Source organism: Dendrobates tinctorius, unplaced genomic scaffold, assembly GCF_039654945.1.
Source record: "Dendrobates tinctorius isolate UK_male_01 unplaced genomic scaffold, ASM3965494v1 ptg000154l, whole genome shotgun sequence".
Taxonomy (NCBI): domain Eukaryota; kingdom Metazoa; phylum Chordata; class Amphibia; order Anura; family Dendrobatidae; genus Dendrobates; species Dendrobates tinctorius.
Window position 1 is genome coordinate 18,035,679 of NW_027361821.1, and position 20,999 is coordinate 18,056,677.

At 43.8% G+C, this 20,999-nt stretch overlaps 1 protein-coding gene across 2 annotated transcripts in view; it reads right to left on the minus strand.

Moving 5' to 3' along the window:
• The window catches only part of COL4A6 (collagen type IV alpha 6 chain), a 447,495-nt gene that overhangs the window by 85,541 nt on the left and 340,955 nt on the right, over positions 1-20,999 (minus strand). For both annotated transcript variants that reach the window (XM_073547638.1, XM_073547637.1), the window contains exons 13-19: positions 13,883-13,972; positions 12,336-12,389; positions 11,394-11,453; positions 8,348-8,392; positions 4,474-4,527; positions 4,317-4,386; positions 3,864-3,974 (exon numbers count right to left, since the gene is read on the minus strand). In XM_073547638.1, coding sequence (XP_073403739.1) covers positions 3,864-3,974; positions 4,317-4,386; positions 4,474-4,527; positions 8,348-8,392; positions 11,394-11,453; positions 12,336-12,389; positions 13,883-13,972 — 484 coding nt within the window. The remainder of the gene's footprint in view (positions 1-3,863; positions 3,975-4,316; positions 4,387-4,473; positions 4,528-8,347; positions 8,393-11,393; positions 11,454-12,335; positions 12,390-13,882; positions 13,973-20,999) is intronic.

The following is a 20,999-nucleotide window of genomic DNA, read 5'->3' on the forward strand; positions in this document are numbered from 1 at the left end:
GTACCGCCCACAAAAAACCCCACTCCAAACTATCGAACGCCTTAGCGGCGTCTAAGGACAAAATTGCTCTTCCCCCCAACTCCCCAGAACTATGTTGAATCCCCAAGTATAGTTTCCTAAGGTTCATAGATGTGGCTCTGCCTGGGATAAATCCCGTCTGATCCTTCTGTATAACAGATGAGATAACTCGGGACATCCTATTGGCGAGTACCTTGGCCAATAATTTAACATCTGTTGATAATAGGGAAATCGGGCGATATGAATCCGGAACCTCTGGATCCTTTCCGGGCTTTAATATTAAAACTATCAAAGCTTCCCTCATAGATGGCGGGAGGACCCTCTGCCTTTCAGCCTCTTCAAATACCTTAAGTAGCTTAGGTAGCAGTAAGGGTGCATAGGTTTTGTAAAACTCGCCAGGCAGGCCATCCATTCCTGGAGCCTTTTCATTTTGCATCTGACCAAGCGCCTCCTCCAACTCCTCCAACAGGATGTCCCGATCCAATGAATCCCTATCGCTATCAGCCAATGCAGGGAGAGAGAGCGCATCCAGGTACTGCTCAATCTCAGTCTCCGTGAGACTGCAATCTGATGTGTATAGTCGCATATAATACCTCCTTATCTCACTCACTATGTCCGCACTGTCTGTCACAGGACCACCCGAGTCCGTTTTTAGCCTATTGATATATGAAGATCCGTCCTGTGCTCTAATGACCGTGGCCAATAAATGTCCTACTCCCTCCCCCTCTATAAAATATTTTTGTTTGAGGAAATAACGTTTATTTGCTGCCGCCGACATGAGGTTTTCCCTGAGCGACCCCTGTGCCTTCTCCAAAGCTTTTTTAGTTTCCTCTGTCGGGTTGAGTATCACCGCAGCCTCCGCAACAGACACCTCCTGGATCAGACTCTGGGTGTAGCGTCTATTTTGGCTTTTCCGTGTGCATATTTCTCTAATATATAAGCCCCTGACATAGGCTTTCATGGAATCCCAGACTATGTGTGATGATGCAGAGTACTCATTAAGTTGAAAATATTCTAGAATGGCATCATGCAAAGATCCCCCTATAAGCTGGATCCAGAAGGGATTAAGCTTCCAGATAGGTCTAGATAGGGTGAGGGGGTGTCCCCATGAAAGTGTGACATGTAGCGGCGAGTGATCAGATACACTTCTAGGCAGGTAGGCCACCCCTCGTACATATGGGGTCATGAGTGTATTCCCAATGGCCAGGTCTATCCGTGACATAGCGTGGTGGGAGCTAGAGTAGCAGGAAAACTGTCTGGCTGTGGGGTTTTGGACACGCCAAAGATCTACCATACCCAGCTCCACTAACGTTCTAGCAAATGAGGTTGAGGCTGCATCCTCTGATATGTTTCCCGAATGCAACTTATCCAAATAGGGATGCAAATATGTATTAAAATCTCCTATTAGAAGAGTCGGCGCAGGGGGAAAGGAACCCAAAATAGACAAGATTCTTTTTACTGGTTCGACTGAATAGGGCGGGGGGATGTATATGGCAACCAAAATAAATTGTATACCGTATAACGTGCAAAGCAAACATACAAATCTGCCCCCAGGGTCAACCACTGATTTAGTACATGAGAAGGGGATGGACCTGTGCACCAGCACACTGACACCCCGCGCATGGGTCGAGTACGTGGAATGATATTCATGTGAAACCCATCCCTTTCTTAGCCAATGAATATTATCTTTCACCATGTGGGTCTCAGACATACACAGGATAGCCGGGAGAAATTTCTGCATATTAGTAAATATAGCACATCTCTTATTTGCATCCCCGAGCCCCCTAACATTCCACGCTACAATATTAAGTGATATCGCCATAAGAGCAGACTAAAAAATGAGAAATCGGAACATACTCCACTCCCGAGGGAGAGAGGCAATCTCCACCATCCCTCAGTACAATGAATTGGGCGACACGGCTGACGCACATCACATCCCACAGAACAATTAGGGAATACAACAACAAACGAAAAAAACAAAGGAGGGAGAGGGAGCACTGCACACCAGTGCACAGCGCCCCTACCCCCAAACACAAGTGTAACTTGCACATTTCTCTCAAATAGAGAGAATCAGGGCTAGAAAACTCGCCCAGAGTCCATGCAGGGAGAAGGGTCCACAGCTTGTCACTGTAACGAGTGTCCACAGCAATCCGGTCAGCTCCCGCCCTGAATCCGAAATGGAATGAACAGTAGTAATTATACCAGCATAGCGTCCTAGACAAAAAGGAGTAACAACACCTGGTGGCGAAAAAAGGGAGAACTTCAAGTATTCTTCCTCCTCATGGACCTCTCATTAATATCCAGCCAGGACAGCGCCATTCCCGCCGTATCAAAAAAGTGCGTTTCTCCATTCACATCAATCCGCAGTCTAGCAGGGTACATCATGGAATATGTCACCTGTAAGTCACGTAGGCGTTTTTTAATCTCAATAAATTGCGCCCTTTTACGCTGCACCTCCAGGGAAAAATCAGGGAAAATGGAGACTTTCCTCCCATTAATAGCAAGTTCCTTAATGTCTCTGGATCTGCGCAGGATAGCATCTCTATCTTTAAAGTGTAGGAGCTTAAGCAAGATGGGACGCGGGGGTGCTCCCGGCGGGGGGGCACGCGTAGGGACCCTGTGTGCTCTCTCAATAGTAAAGAATGGGGACAAAACATCTTTACCAAAGGTGTCCATTAGCCATTTTTCAAAAAAGCCAAGTGAGTCAGTCCCCTCCGTCCTCTCCGGAACCCCCACCAGTCGCAGATTACTTCTACGGGAGCGGTTCTCTAAATCATCCACCTTGTTCAGCAGTATTGTAATATTTTGCGTGGCTTTTCCCAGCTCCCGTGTTATTGGTGGCAATTTATCCTCCGTCGCACCAACACGCTCCTCCAGTTCCCCCACCCTGGCAGTCACCCCTCGCAGCTCTTGTTTAATACAGGCCATGTCCTTGGTGACAATCTCCATTTGATTACTTAGAGTGGCCAGTGTGGTATTGCAGGAGTTAATTGCTGCGAGGATTTCTCCCAGTGTGGGCTCAGCAGTCACAGACTCCGGCTGCTCCCCATCCCCCACTCCTTCCTCCTCCAGCACAGGCCCCTGTGTCTGCACATGTTGGGCTGAAGGGGGGCCCAGTTTACTCACTGTTCCCTCCCTGGAGAGATGATCCTCCAGCTCCATGCTGCATCCAGCGTCTGCCTCAGTCTGTGCACTGGGCGATCGAGCAGCAGCAGGAGGCACCCTTGCATATCGTTCCAGCCTGCCAGCAGCTCTCATCGCTCCACTACCAGCCGACTTGTTGTTTGCTGGTGCCATCCTGGATGTAGCAGAGGCGCGCCCCGGCGTCTCCTTATCTTTTTTACTGCTGCGGTTCGACATGGCCCAAGGATCCTCCGCCGTCTAAACGCCCAGGGAGATATTGCAGCCCTCCAGGTCAGTGGGACTCGTCAGCAGTGCCGGTAATCAGGATTTATTGTCGGATCCGGGCAGGAGCTCTCTCACTCCACGTCCTCCCTACATGAGGTCCAGGCCACGCCCCCCAGCTTCTGCTTTTCAGCCATGTATTATTTGATCCCCCATTAATCTGACAAAACCTATGAAACAAATGAGTTTCATGATCTGGATTCATAAGTAATTGAAATGGAGGCTGAAATCAAAGCTTTTCTTCATTGGTAGCATATTTTCAAATGGCTGAGACAAAAATGTAGCTTTGAAACTAATTTTACACATATAGAGGAACAATATCCACAGTATTATGTAAAGAAAGTAAACGAGGGACCAAAAAAGGAAAAAATAATAAGTTAAAACACCAATGATTAATACATGGCTACTGCATTGCCTGCATAGCAATACACATTTCTTACCTCTTCCAAATGATGGAAACCCTGGTGGCCCCGGAGGACCAGGAGGACCACTCAAGCCATCGTCCCCTGGCATGCCTTGGAACCCAGGAGGACCTGGATCTCCTGGAAGACCTATCATAAGATATATAAATAAGATAGTAGTCTATACAGAAGTTGCTAAAGGTAAAATGAGGATAACAGGATCATTGTGGGGCAGAGCAGATGGGGTTTACAGGTGGTTATCCTTCCATCAGATCTCTATTCCTGATTTCAGGAGGCTAAATATTGGAAAAGCTTTTATGAACTGGGTTCACTTTGGGACGACAGATGCTGGAAAGTGCAATGGACAATGACATTTCAACAGCGTGTTAGCAACAATGCTATATGCTTCTGTACTATTCTTAATGCATCTATTAACAGGTTATATCATTTTCATGAAAAAAAAAAGAGAGAAAAGCAGAAAAAAAGTATTACCTGGAAAAGCTGCACCACCATTATTAACATATACCGGGCTTCCCGGAAATCCTATGTCTCCTTGTTCACCCTAACACGAAAATAAATGATAATTAATTTAATAAACAATTGGGGCACAGATGAATAGGAGAAATAATAGTAGTAGGTTTGTTATTACGTTCTCTCCATTAAAACCGTCCAGTCCAGGAGAACCAGGAAGACCAGGCTGACCCTGTAACAACAAAAACCATGAGTACTTCATCCTAGACACATAAAATCATGAGCAGGATCTGGCCAGTTCACCCAAACTGGTTGTTAAAATTACATTTGTAAACCAGTGGAGACACAGTGGATGAATAGTATCTTCCTCTATAAGAATAGTATAATGGGGGACTATGTCATGAGAGTGGGAATGTGGGGGGTAATATGTCAAAATATGGAGGTATTCTGTAGAGCTACTAAAAGGAAACTGTTGTCATGTGGAGGCACAAAGAGTACAATATTACCATGTGTAGATACTTAGGGGGCATTATTACCCTCTGTGACGGGGGGGGGAGAACTAAAACCATCTGTGTGACAGAGAGGACACCATTAGTGTGTGGGAGCACTATTGTCATATGGGAGCATAAAGGGGGCAATGTAACCATATGCATGTTCAGAGATGGCACTAGTACCTTGTAGAGAGACACAATTATCGTGTCCTGTCTTAGAGGGGGAACTATTTCTCTTTGTGGAGGCACAGAGGGGCCATGTTACAATGTGTGGGCACAGAGAGGGAACTATTACCATGTGTAGGATCAAGGAGGAACTATTACTGTAAGGAAATAGTATTACTGTGTTGAGGCACATAGAGAGGACTATAACTGTGCCGAGGCTCATATACTGTAGGTTATTATTACTGTGTGGATGCACAGAACACATGACTCAGCACAGAGCGAACACTGTGACTATGTGGGGGAACAGAGGGGTACTACTACCATGTGTGGACACAAAAGGGTACTATTACTAATAGAGCACTTTTACTGTGTGGGGGTTAATACCATGCGGAGGCACAAATCGGACATTATTATGATGTAAATGCAGAGAAATAGGCTGTATTAACATTAGATTAGAGCGGTCACACTTAGATGAGGCATAGAGGGGGCATATAACCATGTAGGGGCACAGAGAGAGAACCGTTAGTGTGCATAGGCACTATTGCAGTGTGGGGGCAATATTATCTTGTGGAGGCATCTTACGGGGACACTATTACTCTGGGGGAGGACAAAAAAGAGCGCACTTTTACTGCGTAAAGCACCACCGGCATTATTACTGACTGGGCACTCTGGATGGTTAAAGCATGTGGCTTAAAGTTGGAGGAATGTAAAAAGGGATCAGCCAAAAAATGTCTGTGCGTCATATTGAGCAGACAAGTCGTGGATGGAAGATATCGTTATGGCGGTCTGGGCCAAGTGGAGAATAAAAACAGAAATTAATGACTTAATGATGATCAAAGAAAATACCATCTCTTAGTCACTGGATTTATCATTACATTATATGATTATAAGGTGTGCAGAAGTCCATCTGCAGAAGTGTATATCTAGCATCTTCTGATACATCTTCACTTTATAGCATAATCAGTAATATTACATAGGACTGCAGGTAACATCTAATGCATTATCTGTACTCTGAGAAATGTAACTCCGTTTCCTAGATTTTACATAGGACTGCAGGTAATGTAACATCTCCTACATTATCTTTATGCTGAAAAATATCACCTTCTGTTATCTGCGGTGTTACATAGGACTGCAGGTACTGTAATATCAACAGAGTGTTGTCACTGTTCTACATACATATAACCTTACAGAGGACTGCGGTCAACAACTACAACTTTTGCAGAAAAGGTAATGTGACTTTGTGTTTGGTTACCATTATTTTTATGGGTGTGAAAGGAAAGAATAACTAGCTGTGGCCTTCAAAAGGTGTGGTCTGTAAATGGGATTGGCCTGCAAGAGGGTGTGGCCTGAAGAAAGGTGTGGCTTGAAAAAGGGCTTTTATTTCCCACACACAAAAAGGAAAACTGTTAAAAATTTTGAATTCCACCTGTGAACGACCTTATAGATAGAGGTTAATGTGGTAATGTGTATTTGAAACTATTGAGTTTATGTTGATCATTTAACTGAACTATTCAAACGGCAGCCCATCCTATTCACAAGTCAGGACAGGCTGCAGTTGGAAAAACACAGCTCCTGGGACCTGTGTCTCAACTGATGGAAGAGCAGTATTATAAGCACACATACAATTGAGCTGCCGGGAGAAGGACTGTAACATGAAAATAAATAAATCTTCTGCTCTCTGACCGATTGAGACTCAGTCCTCCATGCTCATTCAGCATCATGGCATAGGTCTCAGTGACTTGGAATTGCAACCCCCTCCTGACATGCGACTAGGATGGGTTGAAGTTTGAATTACATGACAGGGACCATTTTATCACATTCTTGGAAAACCCATTTAAATACTGCATGTAAAACTGATAAAAGTGATTCTAATTCATGTCTATAATATCATTTTTTCTAATTATTTTTTCAACACAACATTCACACTTTACATAGACTGATTGATTATTCATTATACGGTTTTGTCTTCCAGCCAGTTCTGTTAAAATTATTATCGCTGTTTCAACAAACTTTACGTTAATCAATAATGTAAGTGATTCTAAGAGATTGTGTAACATATCTTATAAGATAAATATGCTTCTTTCTGCACTTACGAGCCACTTCTAGTCCTCCCATAAGACTCCTGAACAAGCCATCCATTTTGAAAAAAAAAAAAACAGTTTACCCTTGTATAGGTCAAAGAAAGATTCACTGCCTGCACAGTGAGGTGTCAGGTTACAGAGCCTATAATACTTTATAGAGGGTTAGGGGAGGAGTGAAGTGTACTCAGAATAGTGAGACATACACAGACTTGTAAAAGTTCAAGCAACTACTAGTCCTCAGTACGATGCAGGATTCACAGCCACACAGCTCAGTACTGCTGTATATTGTCTTTCATGTGTTGCTGCTTCTGAACATGTGCTACACAGGAAAAAAACAGGAATCTCTTGTCTGTTTGCTGTGTATACAAGTCATCACGATAGATTGTTTCCTCTCACCAGCTCAGAAAGAACTGAAAACTGGAGCTAGAGCGTGAAAAATGCAGGACAGAGGTCATACAATGGCCAGAAATAGTGTTATTCGGTGTATTCTGAAAAGTTATCTGAAATGACAGCTTAAAAAAAGCTTTTGGTACTTTGCGTCATTTTAGTTGGCTCTATGGTAAATTTATCCTATTCCAGTATTCAGGCAAACTTATAATTGAATTTAACATCCACAGTAAAGGCCCTTTTACATTTAGCGATGCACCAGCGATCCAACCAGCGATCCGACCCGGTCAGGATCGCTGGTGCATCGCTAAATGATCGCTAGTGAGCTTTCATACAGAAAGACCTCACAGCGATGCAGCAGCGACGCAGCGCACGATACTTACCATTCACACACAGCGATCCTGCGTCCTCCCGCCCGCCTCCACGCGTCGCTGGACGTCACAGCAGGAAGTCTCAGCAGGAAGCGCCCGACGAGAAATGGAGCCGGACATTCTCACGCGATCAGCGATGGACAGCGGGGGAGCCGGTCGTTGGTAAGTATCACACATAGCGATATCGCTAGCAATATCGCTATAACGTCACAAAACCAGTGACGTTTTAGCGATATTGCTAGCGATATTGCTTAGTGTAAAACCCCCTTAAAGTCTGTTCATTAAGCCTTTTAAGGCTCCTGACATGATTACAGTCTCCTTATCTCAGATTGTTGAGTCTCCTGAATGACAGCCATCACAGATTCTGGGAGTTTTTGACAATTGGCTCTATTCTCCCATTCTGATGCTGTTGTACACCTTTGGATAACACAATCTTTCTACATCCACTTACATTCTCTAGTTTGCATTGCATCAAATCATCATTAGATGTTCTCTAAAAAGATCCCATATTTGTGTAGTGGACACATTCATATTTCTCAATAATTTGTAGACACTACCTTGTTACCCGGAAATCCACTTTGCCCATCTTGACCAGGAAAGCCCTAAAAGGAATAATAATGTTTAGGAAACCACTGGTGGTGGAAGAGAGGGTGATCTGGCAGCGGATGGATTTTGTGTTGGCTATTCTAATTACTTGCCTCTTTTAGGAATATGAGATCATATAGAAGGAAAAGTGCACATAGAGCTACATAAAAATTTACTTTTATCAATACAAAGAACAATAAAAACAAATCACAATGGTGGGCGGCTGATATGTGGCAATATACCAAAAAGTGCCACCAAAGTTCAACCTTTTTAAGGGTATGTTATCCATCTGCTGCACTTTTTGATTCATCTAGCTCTTTTAGGAATAATGAAACACCAAACATCAAGGCCCCCCGAGGAAGCGACCGCGAAACGCGCGTAGGGGCGCGTGCCTGCACATGGATAAGAGCATGGGTAAGGGAAACTTCTGATTACACTCCTTTTTTCCCCTACCTCTGGGTCTGATAACATGTAATATTGATGGCGCCTATTGTGACCTACTACAGCGGAATGGTTTATTATATGGGAATTATGTGGGGGTGTTTTTCTATGGCACTATGCCTTCTGATATAAAAATCATACCATCACTTGAAATTACTATGTGTGTTACCCATATGCGTTCCTTCCATTGTACAGCATTGTTACATTCTGGTACAATCGGACCCATATTGAATTGCTTCCTGTTTTGGATTCATTATGTATTACACTTTCTAATCATGTCTGTCTTTTAAGTACTTTGTAATACTACGGTATATTAAACTAGATGGGCATTTCCTGAAGGAAATACATGGGGCTTGAACAGCGCTGCCAGCTTTACAGCAGTGTATATCAGGTGTCGACTGTAAGAAAGTAAAGTTAGAATATGAATGTATAGCGATGGCACAACCTGGGATGGGTTGTATATGAAGCCAGTGGTGGTGATGTAGTGATGTCACCATCATATAGTATTGGGTGCAGGCTAAAGGACCTGTGTGATGTCACCACCATTTGCTTCAATGGGACGCTGGGACCCACAATGATGAAATGAACGGGGTCCGGACACTTGTGAAGAACAGGCAGACTGCCCTAGGCAGAGTCTGTATGTAAGACATTGTGGCTGTTCAGTTTGATTTATTGATTTCACTAGAAATTCTGATTGCAACGAATAATCTCTCTAGCAGCAAGTTCTCACAGGTAGACTCTGCTAATGGAAAGTCTGTCTGCTTTTGGCAGATTTTAATAGGGACGGCCATAATGGAAACAAACTATTTTTATGTAGCTAATGAAGTCACATTTAGGGCTAGTACACACAGTCACAATAAATAATTGGTCGAATTTGGATGTAAAAATCGGACTGTGTGTACTAGCCCTTATAAAGCAGTGTATAAGTGTACACATACTACAGTATGATTACTTACATATAGCTTTAAAATCAAAGGAAAGCGAACTAGAATGTTTTATGCCAAGTCAGAGAACAGGAAGCCTGTGCTAGTACTGCACCACACAAACCAGATTAAATTACGGGGACTCCGTGCAGCCTCAGTGACGTCAGCGGGAGTCTCCGCAATTTAATACAACGAATTAGACCCTTAAATGAACCCCTACAAGCCCAAAATTTAACCCACAAGCCCTCATATAATTAATAGTGAGAGACATAAAATAAAAAACATGAAATGAAATGGTTAACTATATGTAAACCATGTGTCATTTCATGACGGGCAGGAGAATGTTATACAAAAGCCGGCTTATGTGTCAGCGGCTATTCTGCAATTAAGAACTGTATGAACTAGAAATATATATAATAATGTGTCTCTATAACATGTATAAAATATATATATATATATATATATATATATTTATTTATTTAATGTGTCTATATCTATTAATTAGTTTGTGTGGGGAAACCTGTCATTAGGCTGCATTATATGTCCATTTTGATTTCCTGCGAGAAAATCTCGCCAGAAGGATGTCAAAAGGATGCTTACATGTGATTAAAATCGCATCAATGAAGATAAATCGCATCAAAAACGCATCACTGGTTAAGATACCTTTGTGCGATTTCGGACCGTTAAAATGAGACTGATTTTTTATTCGTTGTGTGTGACTCCAGCCTTAGGGTTCTCATTCCTTGGGATGTCAGTTTAGGTGGACGGCCATGTCTTGGTAGGTTTACAGTTGTGCCATACTCCCTCTATTTTTGAATAATGGATTGAACAGCGCTACTTGAGATGTTCAGAGCTTTGGCTACTTTTTGTTATAACCTAACCCTGCTTACTCTTCTCCTCAATTTCATCCCTGACCTGTCTGGTGTGTTCCTTGATTTTCATGATGTTTAATCCCTAATGTTCTCACACCTCTGAGGCCTTCATAGAACAGCTGTAGATATACTGAGAAAAAATGTACAAATTATGTAACTTATGGATGGATGCATTTGGCTACTCAGGATTTTATTTAGAGGCATCAGACTACAGTGGGTTGAATACAAATGCTAGTCACAATTTTTAAATTTATATTTTTAAAATAATTAGAAAACCATTTACCATTTCCTTTACACTTTACAAATAGTTGCAACTTTGTGTTGCTGCATCACAAAATTCCAATAAAACACATTTAATGTTTGTGAGTGGAACATGAAAAAAATGTGTAAAAGGTCACAAGGTATGAATACTTTTTCAAGGCACTTTATAATTATGAATACATGCATACAATTCACTATTGCAAGACTAGGAGACATTACAGCATGACAATAAGACACACAATACAGTCACTGCGCTTTACTACTTGTGGTGCAATATATGGACATTACTATAGGACACAGGTGTATTGCACACGGCATTACTGTATGGTCTATGCTAGTCATATTAATTTGTGTGGTGGCCATGCTATTCAGCCCTTTGCATTGTTGCAGATATAGTTCTTTAATACATTGTGCAACATGGGAAAGAGCTGTATCATTGATACAGTATACTTCAATCAGCTGGTTCAATATGTTAAAATTCATGTCAGGTAACTGAGATACCGAGCATAGAAGTAACTAACCCTTTGACCAGGTAGTCCTAGAATACCCTTTTCTCCTTTTTCTCCCTGTCCGCCGAAGCCCTGTGAAACAAAATTTACATGAGTACCTAAGTATTGATAACCAAAAAGGCATCATAACCATTGTTAATGGGAATCTGTCACCATGTTTTTGGTACACGAGACCCTGATTTCAGTGGTGTCACTTACTGGGCTGCTTGCTGCAGTTTTGATCTGCTGCAGGTCTAGCAGTACTCTGAATGCAGAGTTCTGTATAACCCCACTCACACCACTGATTGGCAGCTTTCTGTGTACCCTGTGCACAGCCAGAAAGCTGCCAATCAGTGGTGAAGGTGAGGTTATACGGAGCTCATAAATGTGTAGGGCTACACGGAAGCAGGTTTTCTAGTCCTAGTGATTTTGCCCAAACTACAGCAAGCAGCCCAGTAATTGACATATCACTGAAATCAGGGTCTCTACCTATTTATTATGCTGCTATCAGTTTAGGTGGAAAAAACGTGCTGACATATTGCCTTTAAGCGAAGTTCACGTCTATTTTGGAGTTCTGTTTATTTGTTCTGCTTTAAGGACAAGACAAACAGAGTTCTTGACCAAAATGGATCTTTTTGCAAACTGATGTAAATGGAAACAGAGACAATGCATTGATTATTATGGGATCCGTCTGGTCTTTGGTAGGTATCAGTTTTTTATAATGGAAGAAAATGATTTTGCAGGATGCACTTTTTTCTTCCATTCCAAAAATGGGCACAAAAATAGAAATTAGATGCACCCCATAGTAATCAATGGGCCCCATCTGTTTCCATGTGCATCAGTTAGAAAAAAGGTCAGTTTTGGGCATTTTGTGTTTGCCTGATACTTAAAATGGACATGTGAACACAGCCTTACAGAAAGCATTTTCACAAAACCATGGAAATCGCAATATCAGATGGACAAGTGACAACTTACTGGACGACCAGGTGAACCAGGCAACCCAGGAAATCCAGGAGAACCATAATCACCCTGTGATAAAAAAAAAGAACAAACGTTTGATTCCAAATATTCTAATATAAATATTAAATGCGTGAAGTGAATACTCCATAGTAATCCATCTGACTACAGCGGGGAATTTTAGTATGCTATACAGCCATGCCATGTGGCTTGCATCATCAAGTTTTAAGAATTGGCTTAATGGTAAAGAAATCTCAAGGTAATTTTCTTCTGTAACTGTTTACAATGAATACTACAGAAACCCAGGTAACTATGTGAATGTTCTTTATAATGAACCATTTATAAGTGCAAATACAACCAAGATTACTGTGTGAGGTCATAATGAAAACATTCTTTACTGATAGATGGCTTGCATGCTGCTCTTGGGGATTACATAATATCCAAATACTGTAATTCTGATGTACCTAAAATATAACATAACATGCCAGATCTATACTGACTCTAAAAGATAAAAACTGGAAAGAAAAAAAAAAAAGCACAAATTGGGTCTTATCTGGGAGAAATATCGAGGACAAGGACAAAAGTGTTAGCTGCAACAGACCCAAGTGGAAGAACGCTGGTAATCCGAAACTGGAAGCAAATGGGTTAACGTGCGCTGTCGTTCAGAACGATATAAAATAAAGGATGCAGAATCCAATTGTAGGTGGTTTATAGGTCAACGCATTTCAAAGTTATTACAACTTCTTCATCAGGACAAACCTGATGAAGAAGTTGCAGTGCAATGCATTGACCTATAAACCACCTACAATGCATCCTTTATATCATTCTGAATGGCAGCGCACATTAACACTTGTGCTTCCAGTTTCTGATTACTGGCAATAAAGTGAGAACTCCATTGTATTTTCCTAGAATTTAACAGAAGAAGCAAATCGACCGACTCTGTTCCAATAAGAATTTACATAGGACTCAAGTAATTGTAAGTTCCTGCTTATTTTTAGTTATTTTTTCAGTTAAAGGGAGTCCTCATAACAGTTTTTTCCTCCTCACAAATTGCTGTCAGTGTTACATATAGGTAAGAGGGAGCGCATACTCATGAAGGTTGCATCCAAATTAGCATACCCTAATATTGCGAGCACAAATTCCCAGGGGACGGTCCCTTCATTTAAAATTTTCTGGGCACTCTGAACAGAAGGCTATCGCGCCTCTCTGCTCTTAAGTGACGGCTGTAGAATAATATCTCTTATCACTAGACCACTACAGCCGTCATCCAAGTGCAGCTTAAGCTGTGAACAGATTTACAGACTAGAATTATTCAAATAGATAATAGGATCATAGAATGGTAGAGTTGGAAGGGACCTCCTGGGTCGTCGTGCCCAACCCCCTGCTCAAAGCAGGATTCGCTAAATCATCCCAGACAGAGGTCTGTCCAGCCTCTGTTTGAAGATAATGGAAACTATCAATAAAATGTTTCAAAGTTTTAAACTGGAATGTTTTCATTTTATCCATCTTATCATTGTTCTCACGTGAACATTTACATAACATAAAAACTGAAAATGTGTACATACTGGGTCTCCAGGAATTCCATTCACAACAATTGAGAATCCGATTCCAGTTGATGCCGGAGGTCCTGGGTCACCCTGCTGTCCAGTATCTCCCTATGTGGATGCAGATAACATTTGTAACAATGTGTTGTATGAAGAAAGGTAATAACACATCAATTAAGCTGGAGTCACACATAGCAACTTACCAGCGATCCCGACAACGATATCAAGGTGTCAGGATCGCTGGTAAGTCGCTATGTGATCGTTGGTGAGCTGTCAAACAGACAGCTTCACCACCGATTAACACAGCGATGCCGAGCGTGTGACATCGCTGTGTTTGTTAGCGCTGATGCCATGGATCCATGTAAAAAATAGAATTAAAATTAAAAATATTGTTATTCTCACCTTCCGACGTCCCGCGCAGCATTCCCGCCTCTCTCCACGCTCCGGTCCCAGTAATCCTTTGCGAGAATTACCGCGATGACGTCTGTTCTCGCGGGATCGCGAAGTCTCGTGGTCATTCTTGCAAAGGATTACTGGGACCGGGAGCGTGGAGAGAGGCGGGAAGACTGCGCGGGACGCCGGAAGGTGAGAATAACAATATTTTTTATTTTTTTTTATTATTTTACAGCTGATCGCTGGTCTCCCGCCTGCCACACGCAGCGATGCGTGCTGGCCAGCGGGAGATCAGCGACGAAAAAAATGTCCAGAGGTTTCTTGCAGCGATCAGCGATACCGGCAGGGTGGCTGGTCGCTGATCGCTGTCGCACACAGCGATCTCACTGGTGAGATCACTGTTGTGTCACAAAAGTTGTGACTCAGCAGCGATCTCGCTAGCAAGATTGCTATGTGTGATGGGGCCTTTACACGTCCTTTATTTAGACCTTGCATCGAAAACCAAAAATATACAGGAAAACAAGTCAACATGGTTACAATTCAAAAATATTTTATTGCAGTAATTTGAATAATCAAGACACCTTGGTATAATAAATGATAAATGTCACTTGTAAAAGAGTAGATGAAGAGAAAACATTTATTTGTGCAAAACCAGGTGATGCAGTGTAACTCCATGTTATAAATTATGCCTTATTACATGTGATTCCAACTGAATATAGTCAGTGTGTCCATGTATCCTAAAAACTCGATGGAAGTTTTATTTTCCAATATACTAATATGCCAACAATTAAAGAGGGTGAAGTCTTCACATTTTAATTCCATCTGACAGCCATTATGTTTTAATCAGCATATAACAGCTAAACTAAAAATAATGCAAAAAAAATCATCATGGAGACTTTTCATTAAAAAAAAATAAAATAAAAACCCTTAACCCACTGAGGATAACACATTTTTGTCTTTGCTTTTTGCCTGCTTTCTTCCAGGAGCTATATTTTTTTCTTTTTTAAACAACATTGCATTGCAAGAGGAATAGCATTTTTAGTGGGCACCATTTATTTTCTGTAAAATGTATAGAAAAAAAACAAACAAGAAAAGAAATTGAAGGGTCGTATTAGAAAAAAAAAACAGCAACTCTTCCATTGCTTTGGATTTTTATTTGATGATGTTCCATTTGCAGTAAAAAATGACTACTCACTTTTGTTCTAAGAATCAGTTGTATGTTTTACGAAAAATGTATATTGTAAAAGGCATACTTTTTTATTTTTTTTTATTTATTTACATCAATAGAGCTGTAAGGGACATAATACTGTGTAAGGGGGCTATGTGTTGACATAATACTGTGTAATGGGGCTGCGTGTTGACATAATACTGTGTATGGGGGTTGTGTGTGGAATTAATACGGCGTAAAGGGGCTGGTGCGGTCATAATACTGTGCAAGGGGAATGTGTAAGAACTTAACACTGTGTAAGGGCTGTCTGGGGACATAATACTGTGTAAGGGGGCTGTGTGGGGGATATAATACTGTGTAAAGGTCTGTGTAGGGGACATAATACTGTATAAGGTGGCTGTGTGGGGACATAATACTCTAATGTGGCTGTGTGGAGACATAATATAGTGGAAGGGGGGGTTGTGTGGAGACATAATACTGTATAAGGTGGCTGTGTGGAGACATAATACTCTAACGTGGCTGTGTGAAGACATAGTATTGTGGAAGGGGGGTTGTGTGGAGACATAATACTGTGTAAGGGGAATGTGTAAGAACTTAACACTGTGTAAGGGCTGTCTGGGGACATAATACTGTGTAAGGGGGCTGTGTGGGGGATATAATACTGTGTAAAGGTCTGTGTAGGGGACATAATACTGTATAAGGTGGCTGTGTGGGGACATAATACTCTAACGTGGCTGTGTGGAGACATAATATAGTGGAAGGGGGGGTTGTGTGGAGACATAATACCGTATAAGGTGGCTGTGTGGAGACATAATACTCTAACGTGGCTGTGTGAAGACATAGTATTGTGGAAGGGGGGTTGTGTGGAGACATAATACTGTGTAAGGGGAATGTGTAAGAACTTAACACTGTGTAAGGGCTGTCTGGGGACATAATACTGTGTAAGGGGGCTGTGTGGGGGATATAATACTGTGTAAAGGTCTGTGTAGGGGACATAATACTGTATAAGGTGGCTGTGTGGGGACATAATACTCTAACGTGGCTGTGTGGAGACATAATATAGTGGAAGGGGGGGTTGTGTGGAGACATAATACTGTATAAGGTGGCTGTGTGGAGACATAATACTCTAACGTGGCTGTGTGAAGACATAGTATTGTGGAAGGGGGGTTAGGTGGAGACATAATACTGTGTAAGGGGAATGTGTAAGAACCTAACACTGTGTAAGGGCTGTCTGGGGACATAATACTGTGTAAGGGGCCTGTGTGGGGAATATAATACTGTGTAAAGGTCTGTGTAGGGGACATAATACTGTATAAAGTGGCTGTGTGGGGACATAATACTCTAACGTGGCTGTGTGGAGACATAATATAGTGGAAGGGGGGTTGTGTGGAGACATAATACTGTGTAAGCTGGCTGTGTGGGGATAAAATACTGTGTAGGGTGGCTGTATGGAGACATAATACTGTGTAACATGGCTGGGTGGTAACATAGTTCTGAGTTGGGGGCTGTGTGGGAACATAATACTGAGTAGTGACGCTTTATGTAGATGTTATACGGTGTAGTGGGGCTACGCGGGGACATTATACTGTTAAGGGCCCATTACACTAAGCGATATCGCTAGCAATATCGCTATAACGTCACTAGTTTTGTGATGCAGCAGCGATATTGCTAGCGATATCGCTATGCGTGATACTTACCTCCGACCGCTCCCCCGCTGACTATCGCTGATCGCGCAAGAACGTCCTGGGTCGTTTCTCGTCGGCCACTTCCTGCTGTGGCGACGAGCGATGCGTGGACGTGGGCGGGAGGACGTCAGGATCGCCTCGTCTGACAGGTAAGTAGTGACCCCCGACCGCTGCTATGTCGCTGGTGAGATCTGCCTGTGTGACAGCTCACTAGCGACCACTTAGCGATGCACCAGCGATCCTGACCGCGTCATATCGTGGTCGGGATCGCTGGTGCATCGCTAAGTGTAACGGTACCCTTAGATGGGCTGTGTGGGGACATCATACTGTGTGTGGATCGGTTTATCAAAATAAAAGTCAGAATATTAGGAGTAGTATAATTTAAAACTTGATATAACTTTATAAAAAACAGTGATTGATATGGTTTTGATTAGCAGCTACAGAAAATAATACATGTTACAATAAGCCCTATCGTAATATGTATTAAAAGTATGAACTAGTCAACAGACTTAATTTTGCTCAATATTAAATGAAAAAAATAATACAAAACAAAAATAATAAGCAAAATTAAGTTAGGCAGGGTGGTTCTGCTCTCCGCAGCAGTCACAGTATCTGATGTGGCCCGTTGGGAAAATTAATTGAATCCACCCTTAACCAACTTCACAACAAGATCTCTACTGGAATACAAATAAGGTTGTAGTATTTATTGGCAAGCAATCATTAATATGCTCAGGAACACTGATCTTTATTGGATCAATGTGCTATTCGCTGAGCATTGACAGCACAAATAAAGCACTCTAAACAAGTCTTAAGGGTATGTGCACACAATGTGTTTTTCAGCCTCACTCGACTTTCCCCTCTCCAGGCCATCCTTAATGCAGCAGCCAGGGTCGTTCATCTGGCTAATCACTACTCAGACGCGTCGTTACACTGGCCGCCCATTCATTATAGGATCCAATTTAAAGTACTTGTTCTCACCCACAAAGCTCTCCACAGTGCGGCACCCCCTCACATCTGCTCCCTCATTTCTGTCTATCAGCCTAGCAGATCGCTTTGCTCTGCAAACGACTTTCGACTAACCTCTGCACTAATCCGTTCCTCCCGCTCCCGACTCCAAGATTTCTCCCGTGTGGCGCCAATCCTCTGGTAAGCTCTACCCCAAGAAATTAGGACCAGCCACAACTTGCACAGGTTTAGGGGCTCCCTCAAAACACATTTGTTCAGAGCGGCTGTTAGCGTGCCTGCTTGGCGAGGCAAGACCCCAGGAGTGGACCCTCTGGACCGTGGCACCGAGGGGTCCCCGGGAGAGCAGCCAGGTGAAACCGACCCCTATAGAGGGACCGTTAGGAGCAGGCCCAGGGGTTCAGATGCCACAGCAGCCGGTACCAAGAGGGGCGGCTCGGAGAGACTGGAGTAGGACAACTGGAAGCAGGTACGAATAACAGGACGGAGCAAGGACACAGGACTGGAGTAGGACAACTGGAAGCAGGTACGGACAGCAGGATGGAGCAAGGACACAGGACCGGAGTAGGACAACTGGAAGCAGGTACGGACAACAGGACGGAGCAAGGACACAGGACCGGAGTAGGACAACTGGAAGCAGGTATGGACAGCAGGACGGAGCAAGGCTGCAGGAAGAGAGAGGGCAACAGGATCAGGAAGGTAATGGAAGCAGACAGACAGGGAGCCTAGCGTGCAGGAATTAACATGACGGTCAGGCGCCTCCATTATGGGAGGGCGGCCTGAAATGCCCAGGGGCCGGCCCCTATTGGTCCGGCGGTGCTTCAAGGTCAGGGCACCGCCAGAGCATGAGAAGATGCAGGGAAACGCGACCGCGGCCTATGGCGCATGCGCAAGGCCTGTAGTGACGTCACAGGCCGCAGGCCGGTCAGAGGAGGATGCCGCAGCAGACAGGAGGAGGAGAGAGGCTGCGGCGCTGGAGCGAGCCGGTGAGTATGTGCAGGCGCGACGGGGGCCATGACAGGCGTGACAGTACCCTCCCCCTTAAGCCGCCCCCTACTGCGATTGGCAAAAAATCTCCTGAGAATGCGGGGAGCGTTGATATTCTCCCGGGGTTCCCAGGACGTCTCCTCAGGACCAAAACCCTTCCAGTCAATAAGGAAAAAGGTCCTCCCTCTGACTCTTTTCATAGCAAAAATATCTCTTACCTCGAAGGTGTTGTCGGAGCCAACCGTCTGAGGAGCGGAACAGGGTGAGGGGTGGAACTGATTTAGTACCACGGGTTTCAGGAGAGAGACGTGGAAGGTGTTCGGGATTCGAAGCGAAGCAGGCAACCTCAACTTGTAGGCGACTTCATTGATACATTCCAGGATCTCAAAGGGGCCGATGTACCGGGGACCCAGCTTGTAAGAGGGTAATTTTAGCTGGATATACTTGGACGAGAGCCAAACTTTATCCCCGATGTGAAACGGCGGAGGATCCAATCTCCTCTTGTCTGCGTGAATCTTCATCCGCTCACTGGCTTTCTTGAGTGCCGTGTTGGTCTCGGACCAGATCTCAGAAAATTCTTGGGACAAGGAGTTGGCTGCGGGTACCTCGGAGGCAGGAGCTACAGGGAGAGGGACACCAGGATGTCTGCCAAACACCACAAAGAACGGCGACTTGGTCGAGGATTCGCTGGTATGATTGTTGTAGGCAAACTCCGCCCAGGGAAGCAAGTCAACCCAGTCGTTCTGGTGGGCGTTGGAAAAATGACGTAGATATCCCGTCAACGTCTGGTCAGTTCGCTCTACTTGTCCGTTGGTCTGTGGATGGTAGGTGGATGAGAAATCCAGGGATATATCCAAAAGTCTGCAAAGTGTGCTCCAAAACTTGGAAGTAAACTGGACTCCTCGGTCAGATACAATACGTCGAGGTAGGCTGTGAAGCCTAAAAATTTGATGGATGAAGATCTTAGCTAGTCCGGGAGCAGAGGGGAGTCCACTCAGAGGGATAAAATGTGCCATTTTGGAAAAGCGGTCTACTACCACTAGAATCACCGTACAACTGGATGAGCGGGGCAAATCGGTGATAAAGTCCATGGTAATGTTTTCCCAAGGTACCGTAGGAACTGGCAAAGGAAGCAGCAAGCCAGATGGAGGCCGACGTGATACCTTATTCTTTGCGCAGGAGGGACAAGAGGCAACGAAATCCGCTACATCTTGGCGAAGAGTCGGCCACCAATAGTGCCGAGAAATGAGGGCGAAAGTCTTCTGAGTTCCGGCATGGCCTGCCAGTCTGGAGGAATGCTCCCAAAGTAGAACTCTTCTTTTGGCATTCTCAGGCACGAGAGTCTTTCCTGGGGGTTGAGAAAGCAGATTCACCGGAGTCATGGTGATAATCTTCGGGGTTCTATGATGTGAGATGGTTCCTCCCCAACCTCGGACGGCTGGAAGACTCTGGACAAGGCATCGGCTTTGGTGTTCTTGTCCCCAGGGCGAAAATGGAACTCAAAATCAAAGCGAGCGAAAAACAGGGACCATCTGGCCTGCCGAGGATTGAGTCTCTGGGCGGACTGAAGGTAAGCCAGGTTTCTGTGGGCGGAGATTGGCTTGGTGAGTGTAGAAAAACGCGGAATAAATTGCCTGTAATAATTGGCGAATCCGAGAAACCGTTGGATAGTTCTTATGCCGACGGGGCGAGGCCACTTGAGAATGGTGGACAGTTTCTCGGGATCCATGTGCAGTCCGGCGTCGGAGATGATGTAGCCCAGAAATGGTAGCGAGGTTTGCTCGAACAGACATTTCTCCATTTTAGCGTACAAAGGATTCTCCCTAAGACGCTGAAGAACCAGGCGGACAGTCCTCCTATGAGACGAAAGGTCTGGGGAGAAGACAAGAATGTCATCCAAGTATACTACCACACAGGAGTACAAAAGGTCCCGGAAGATCTC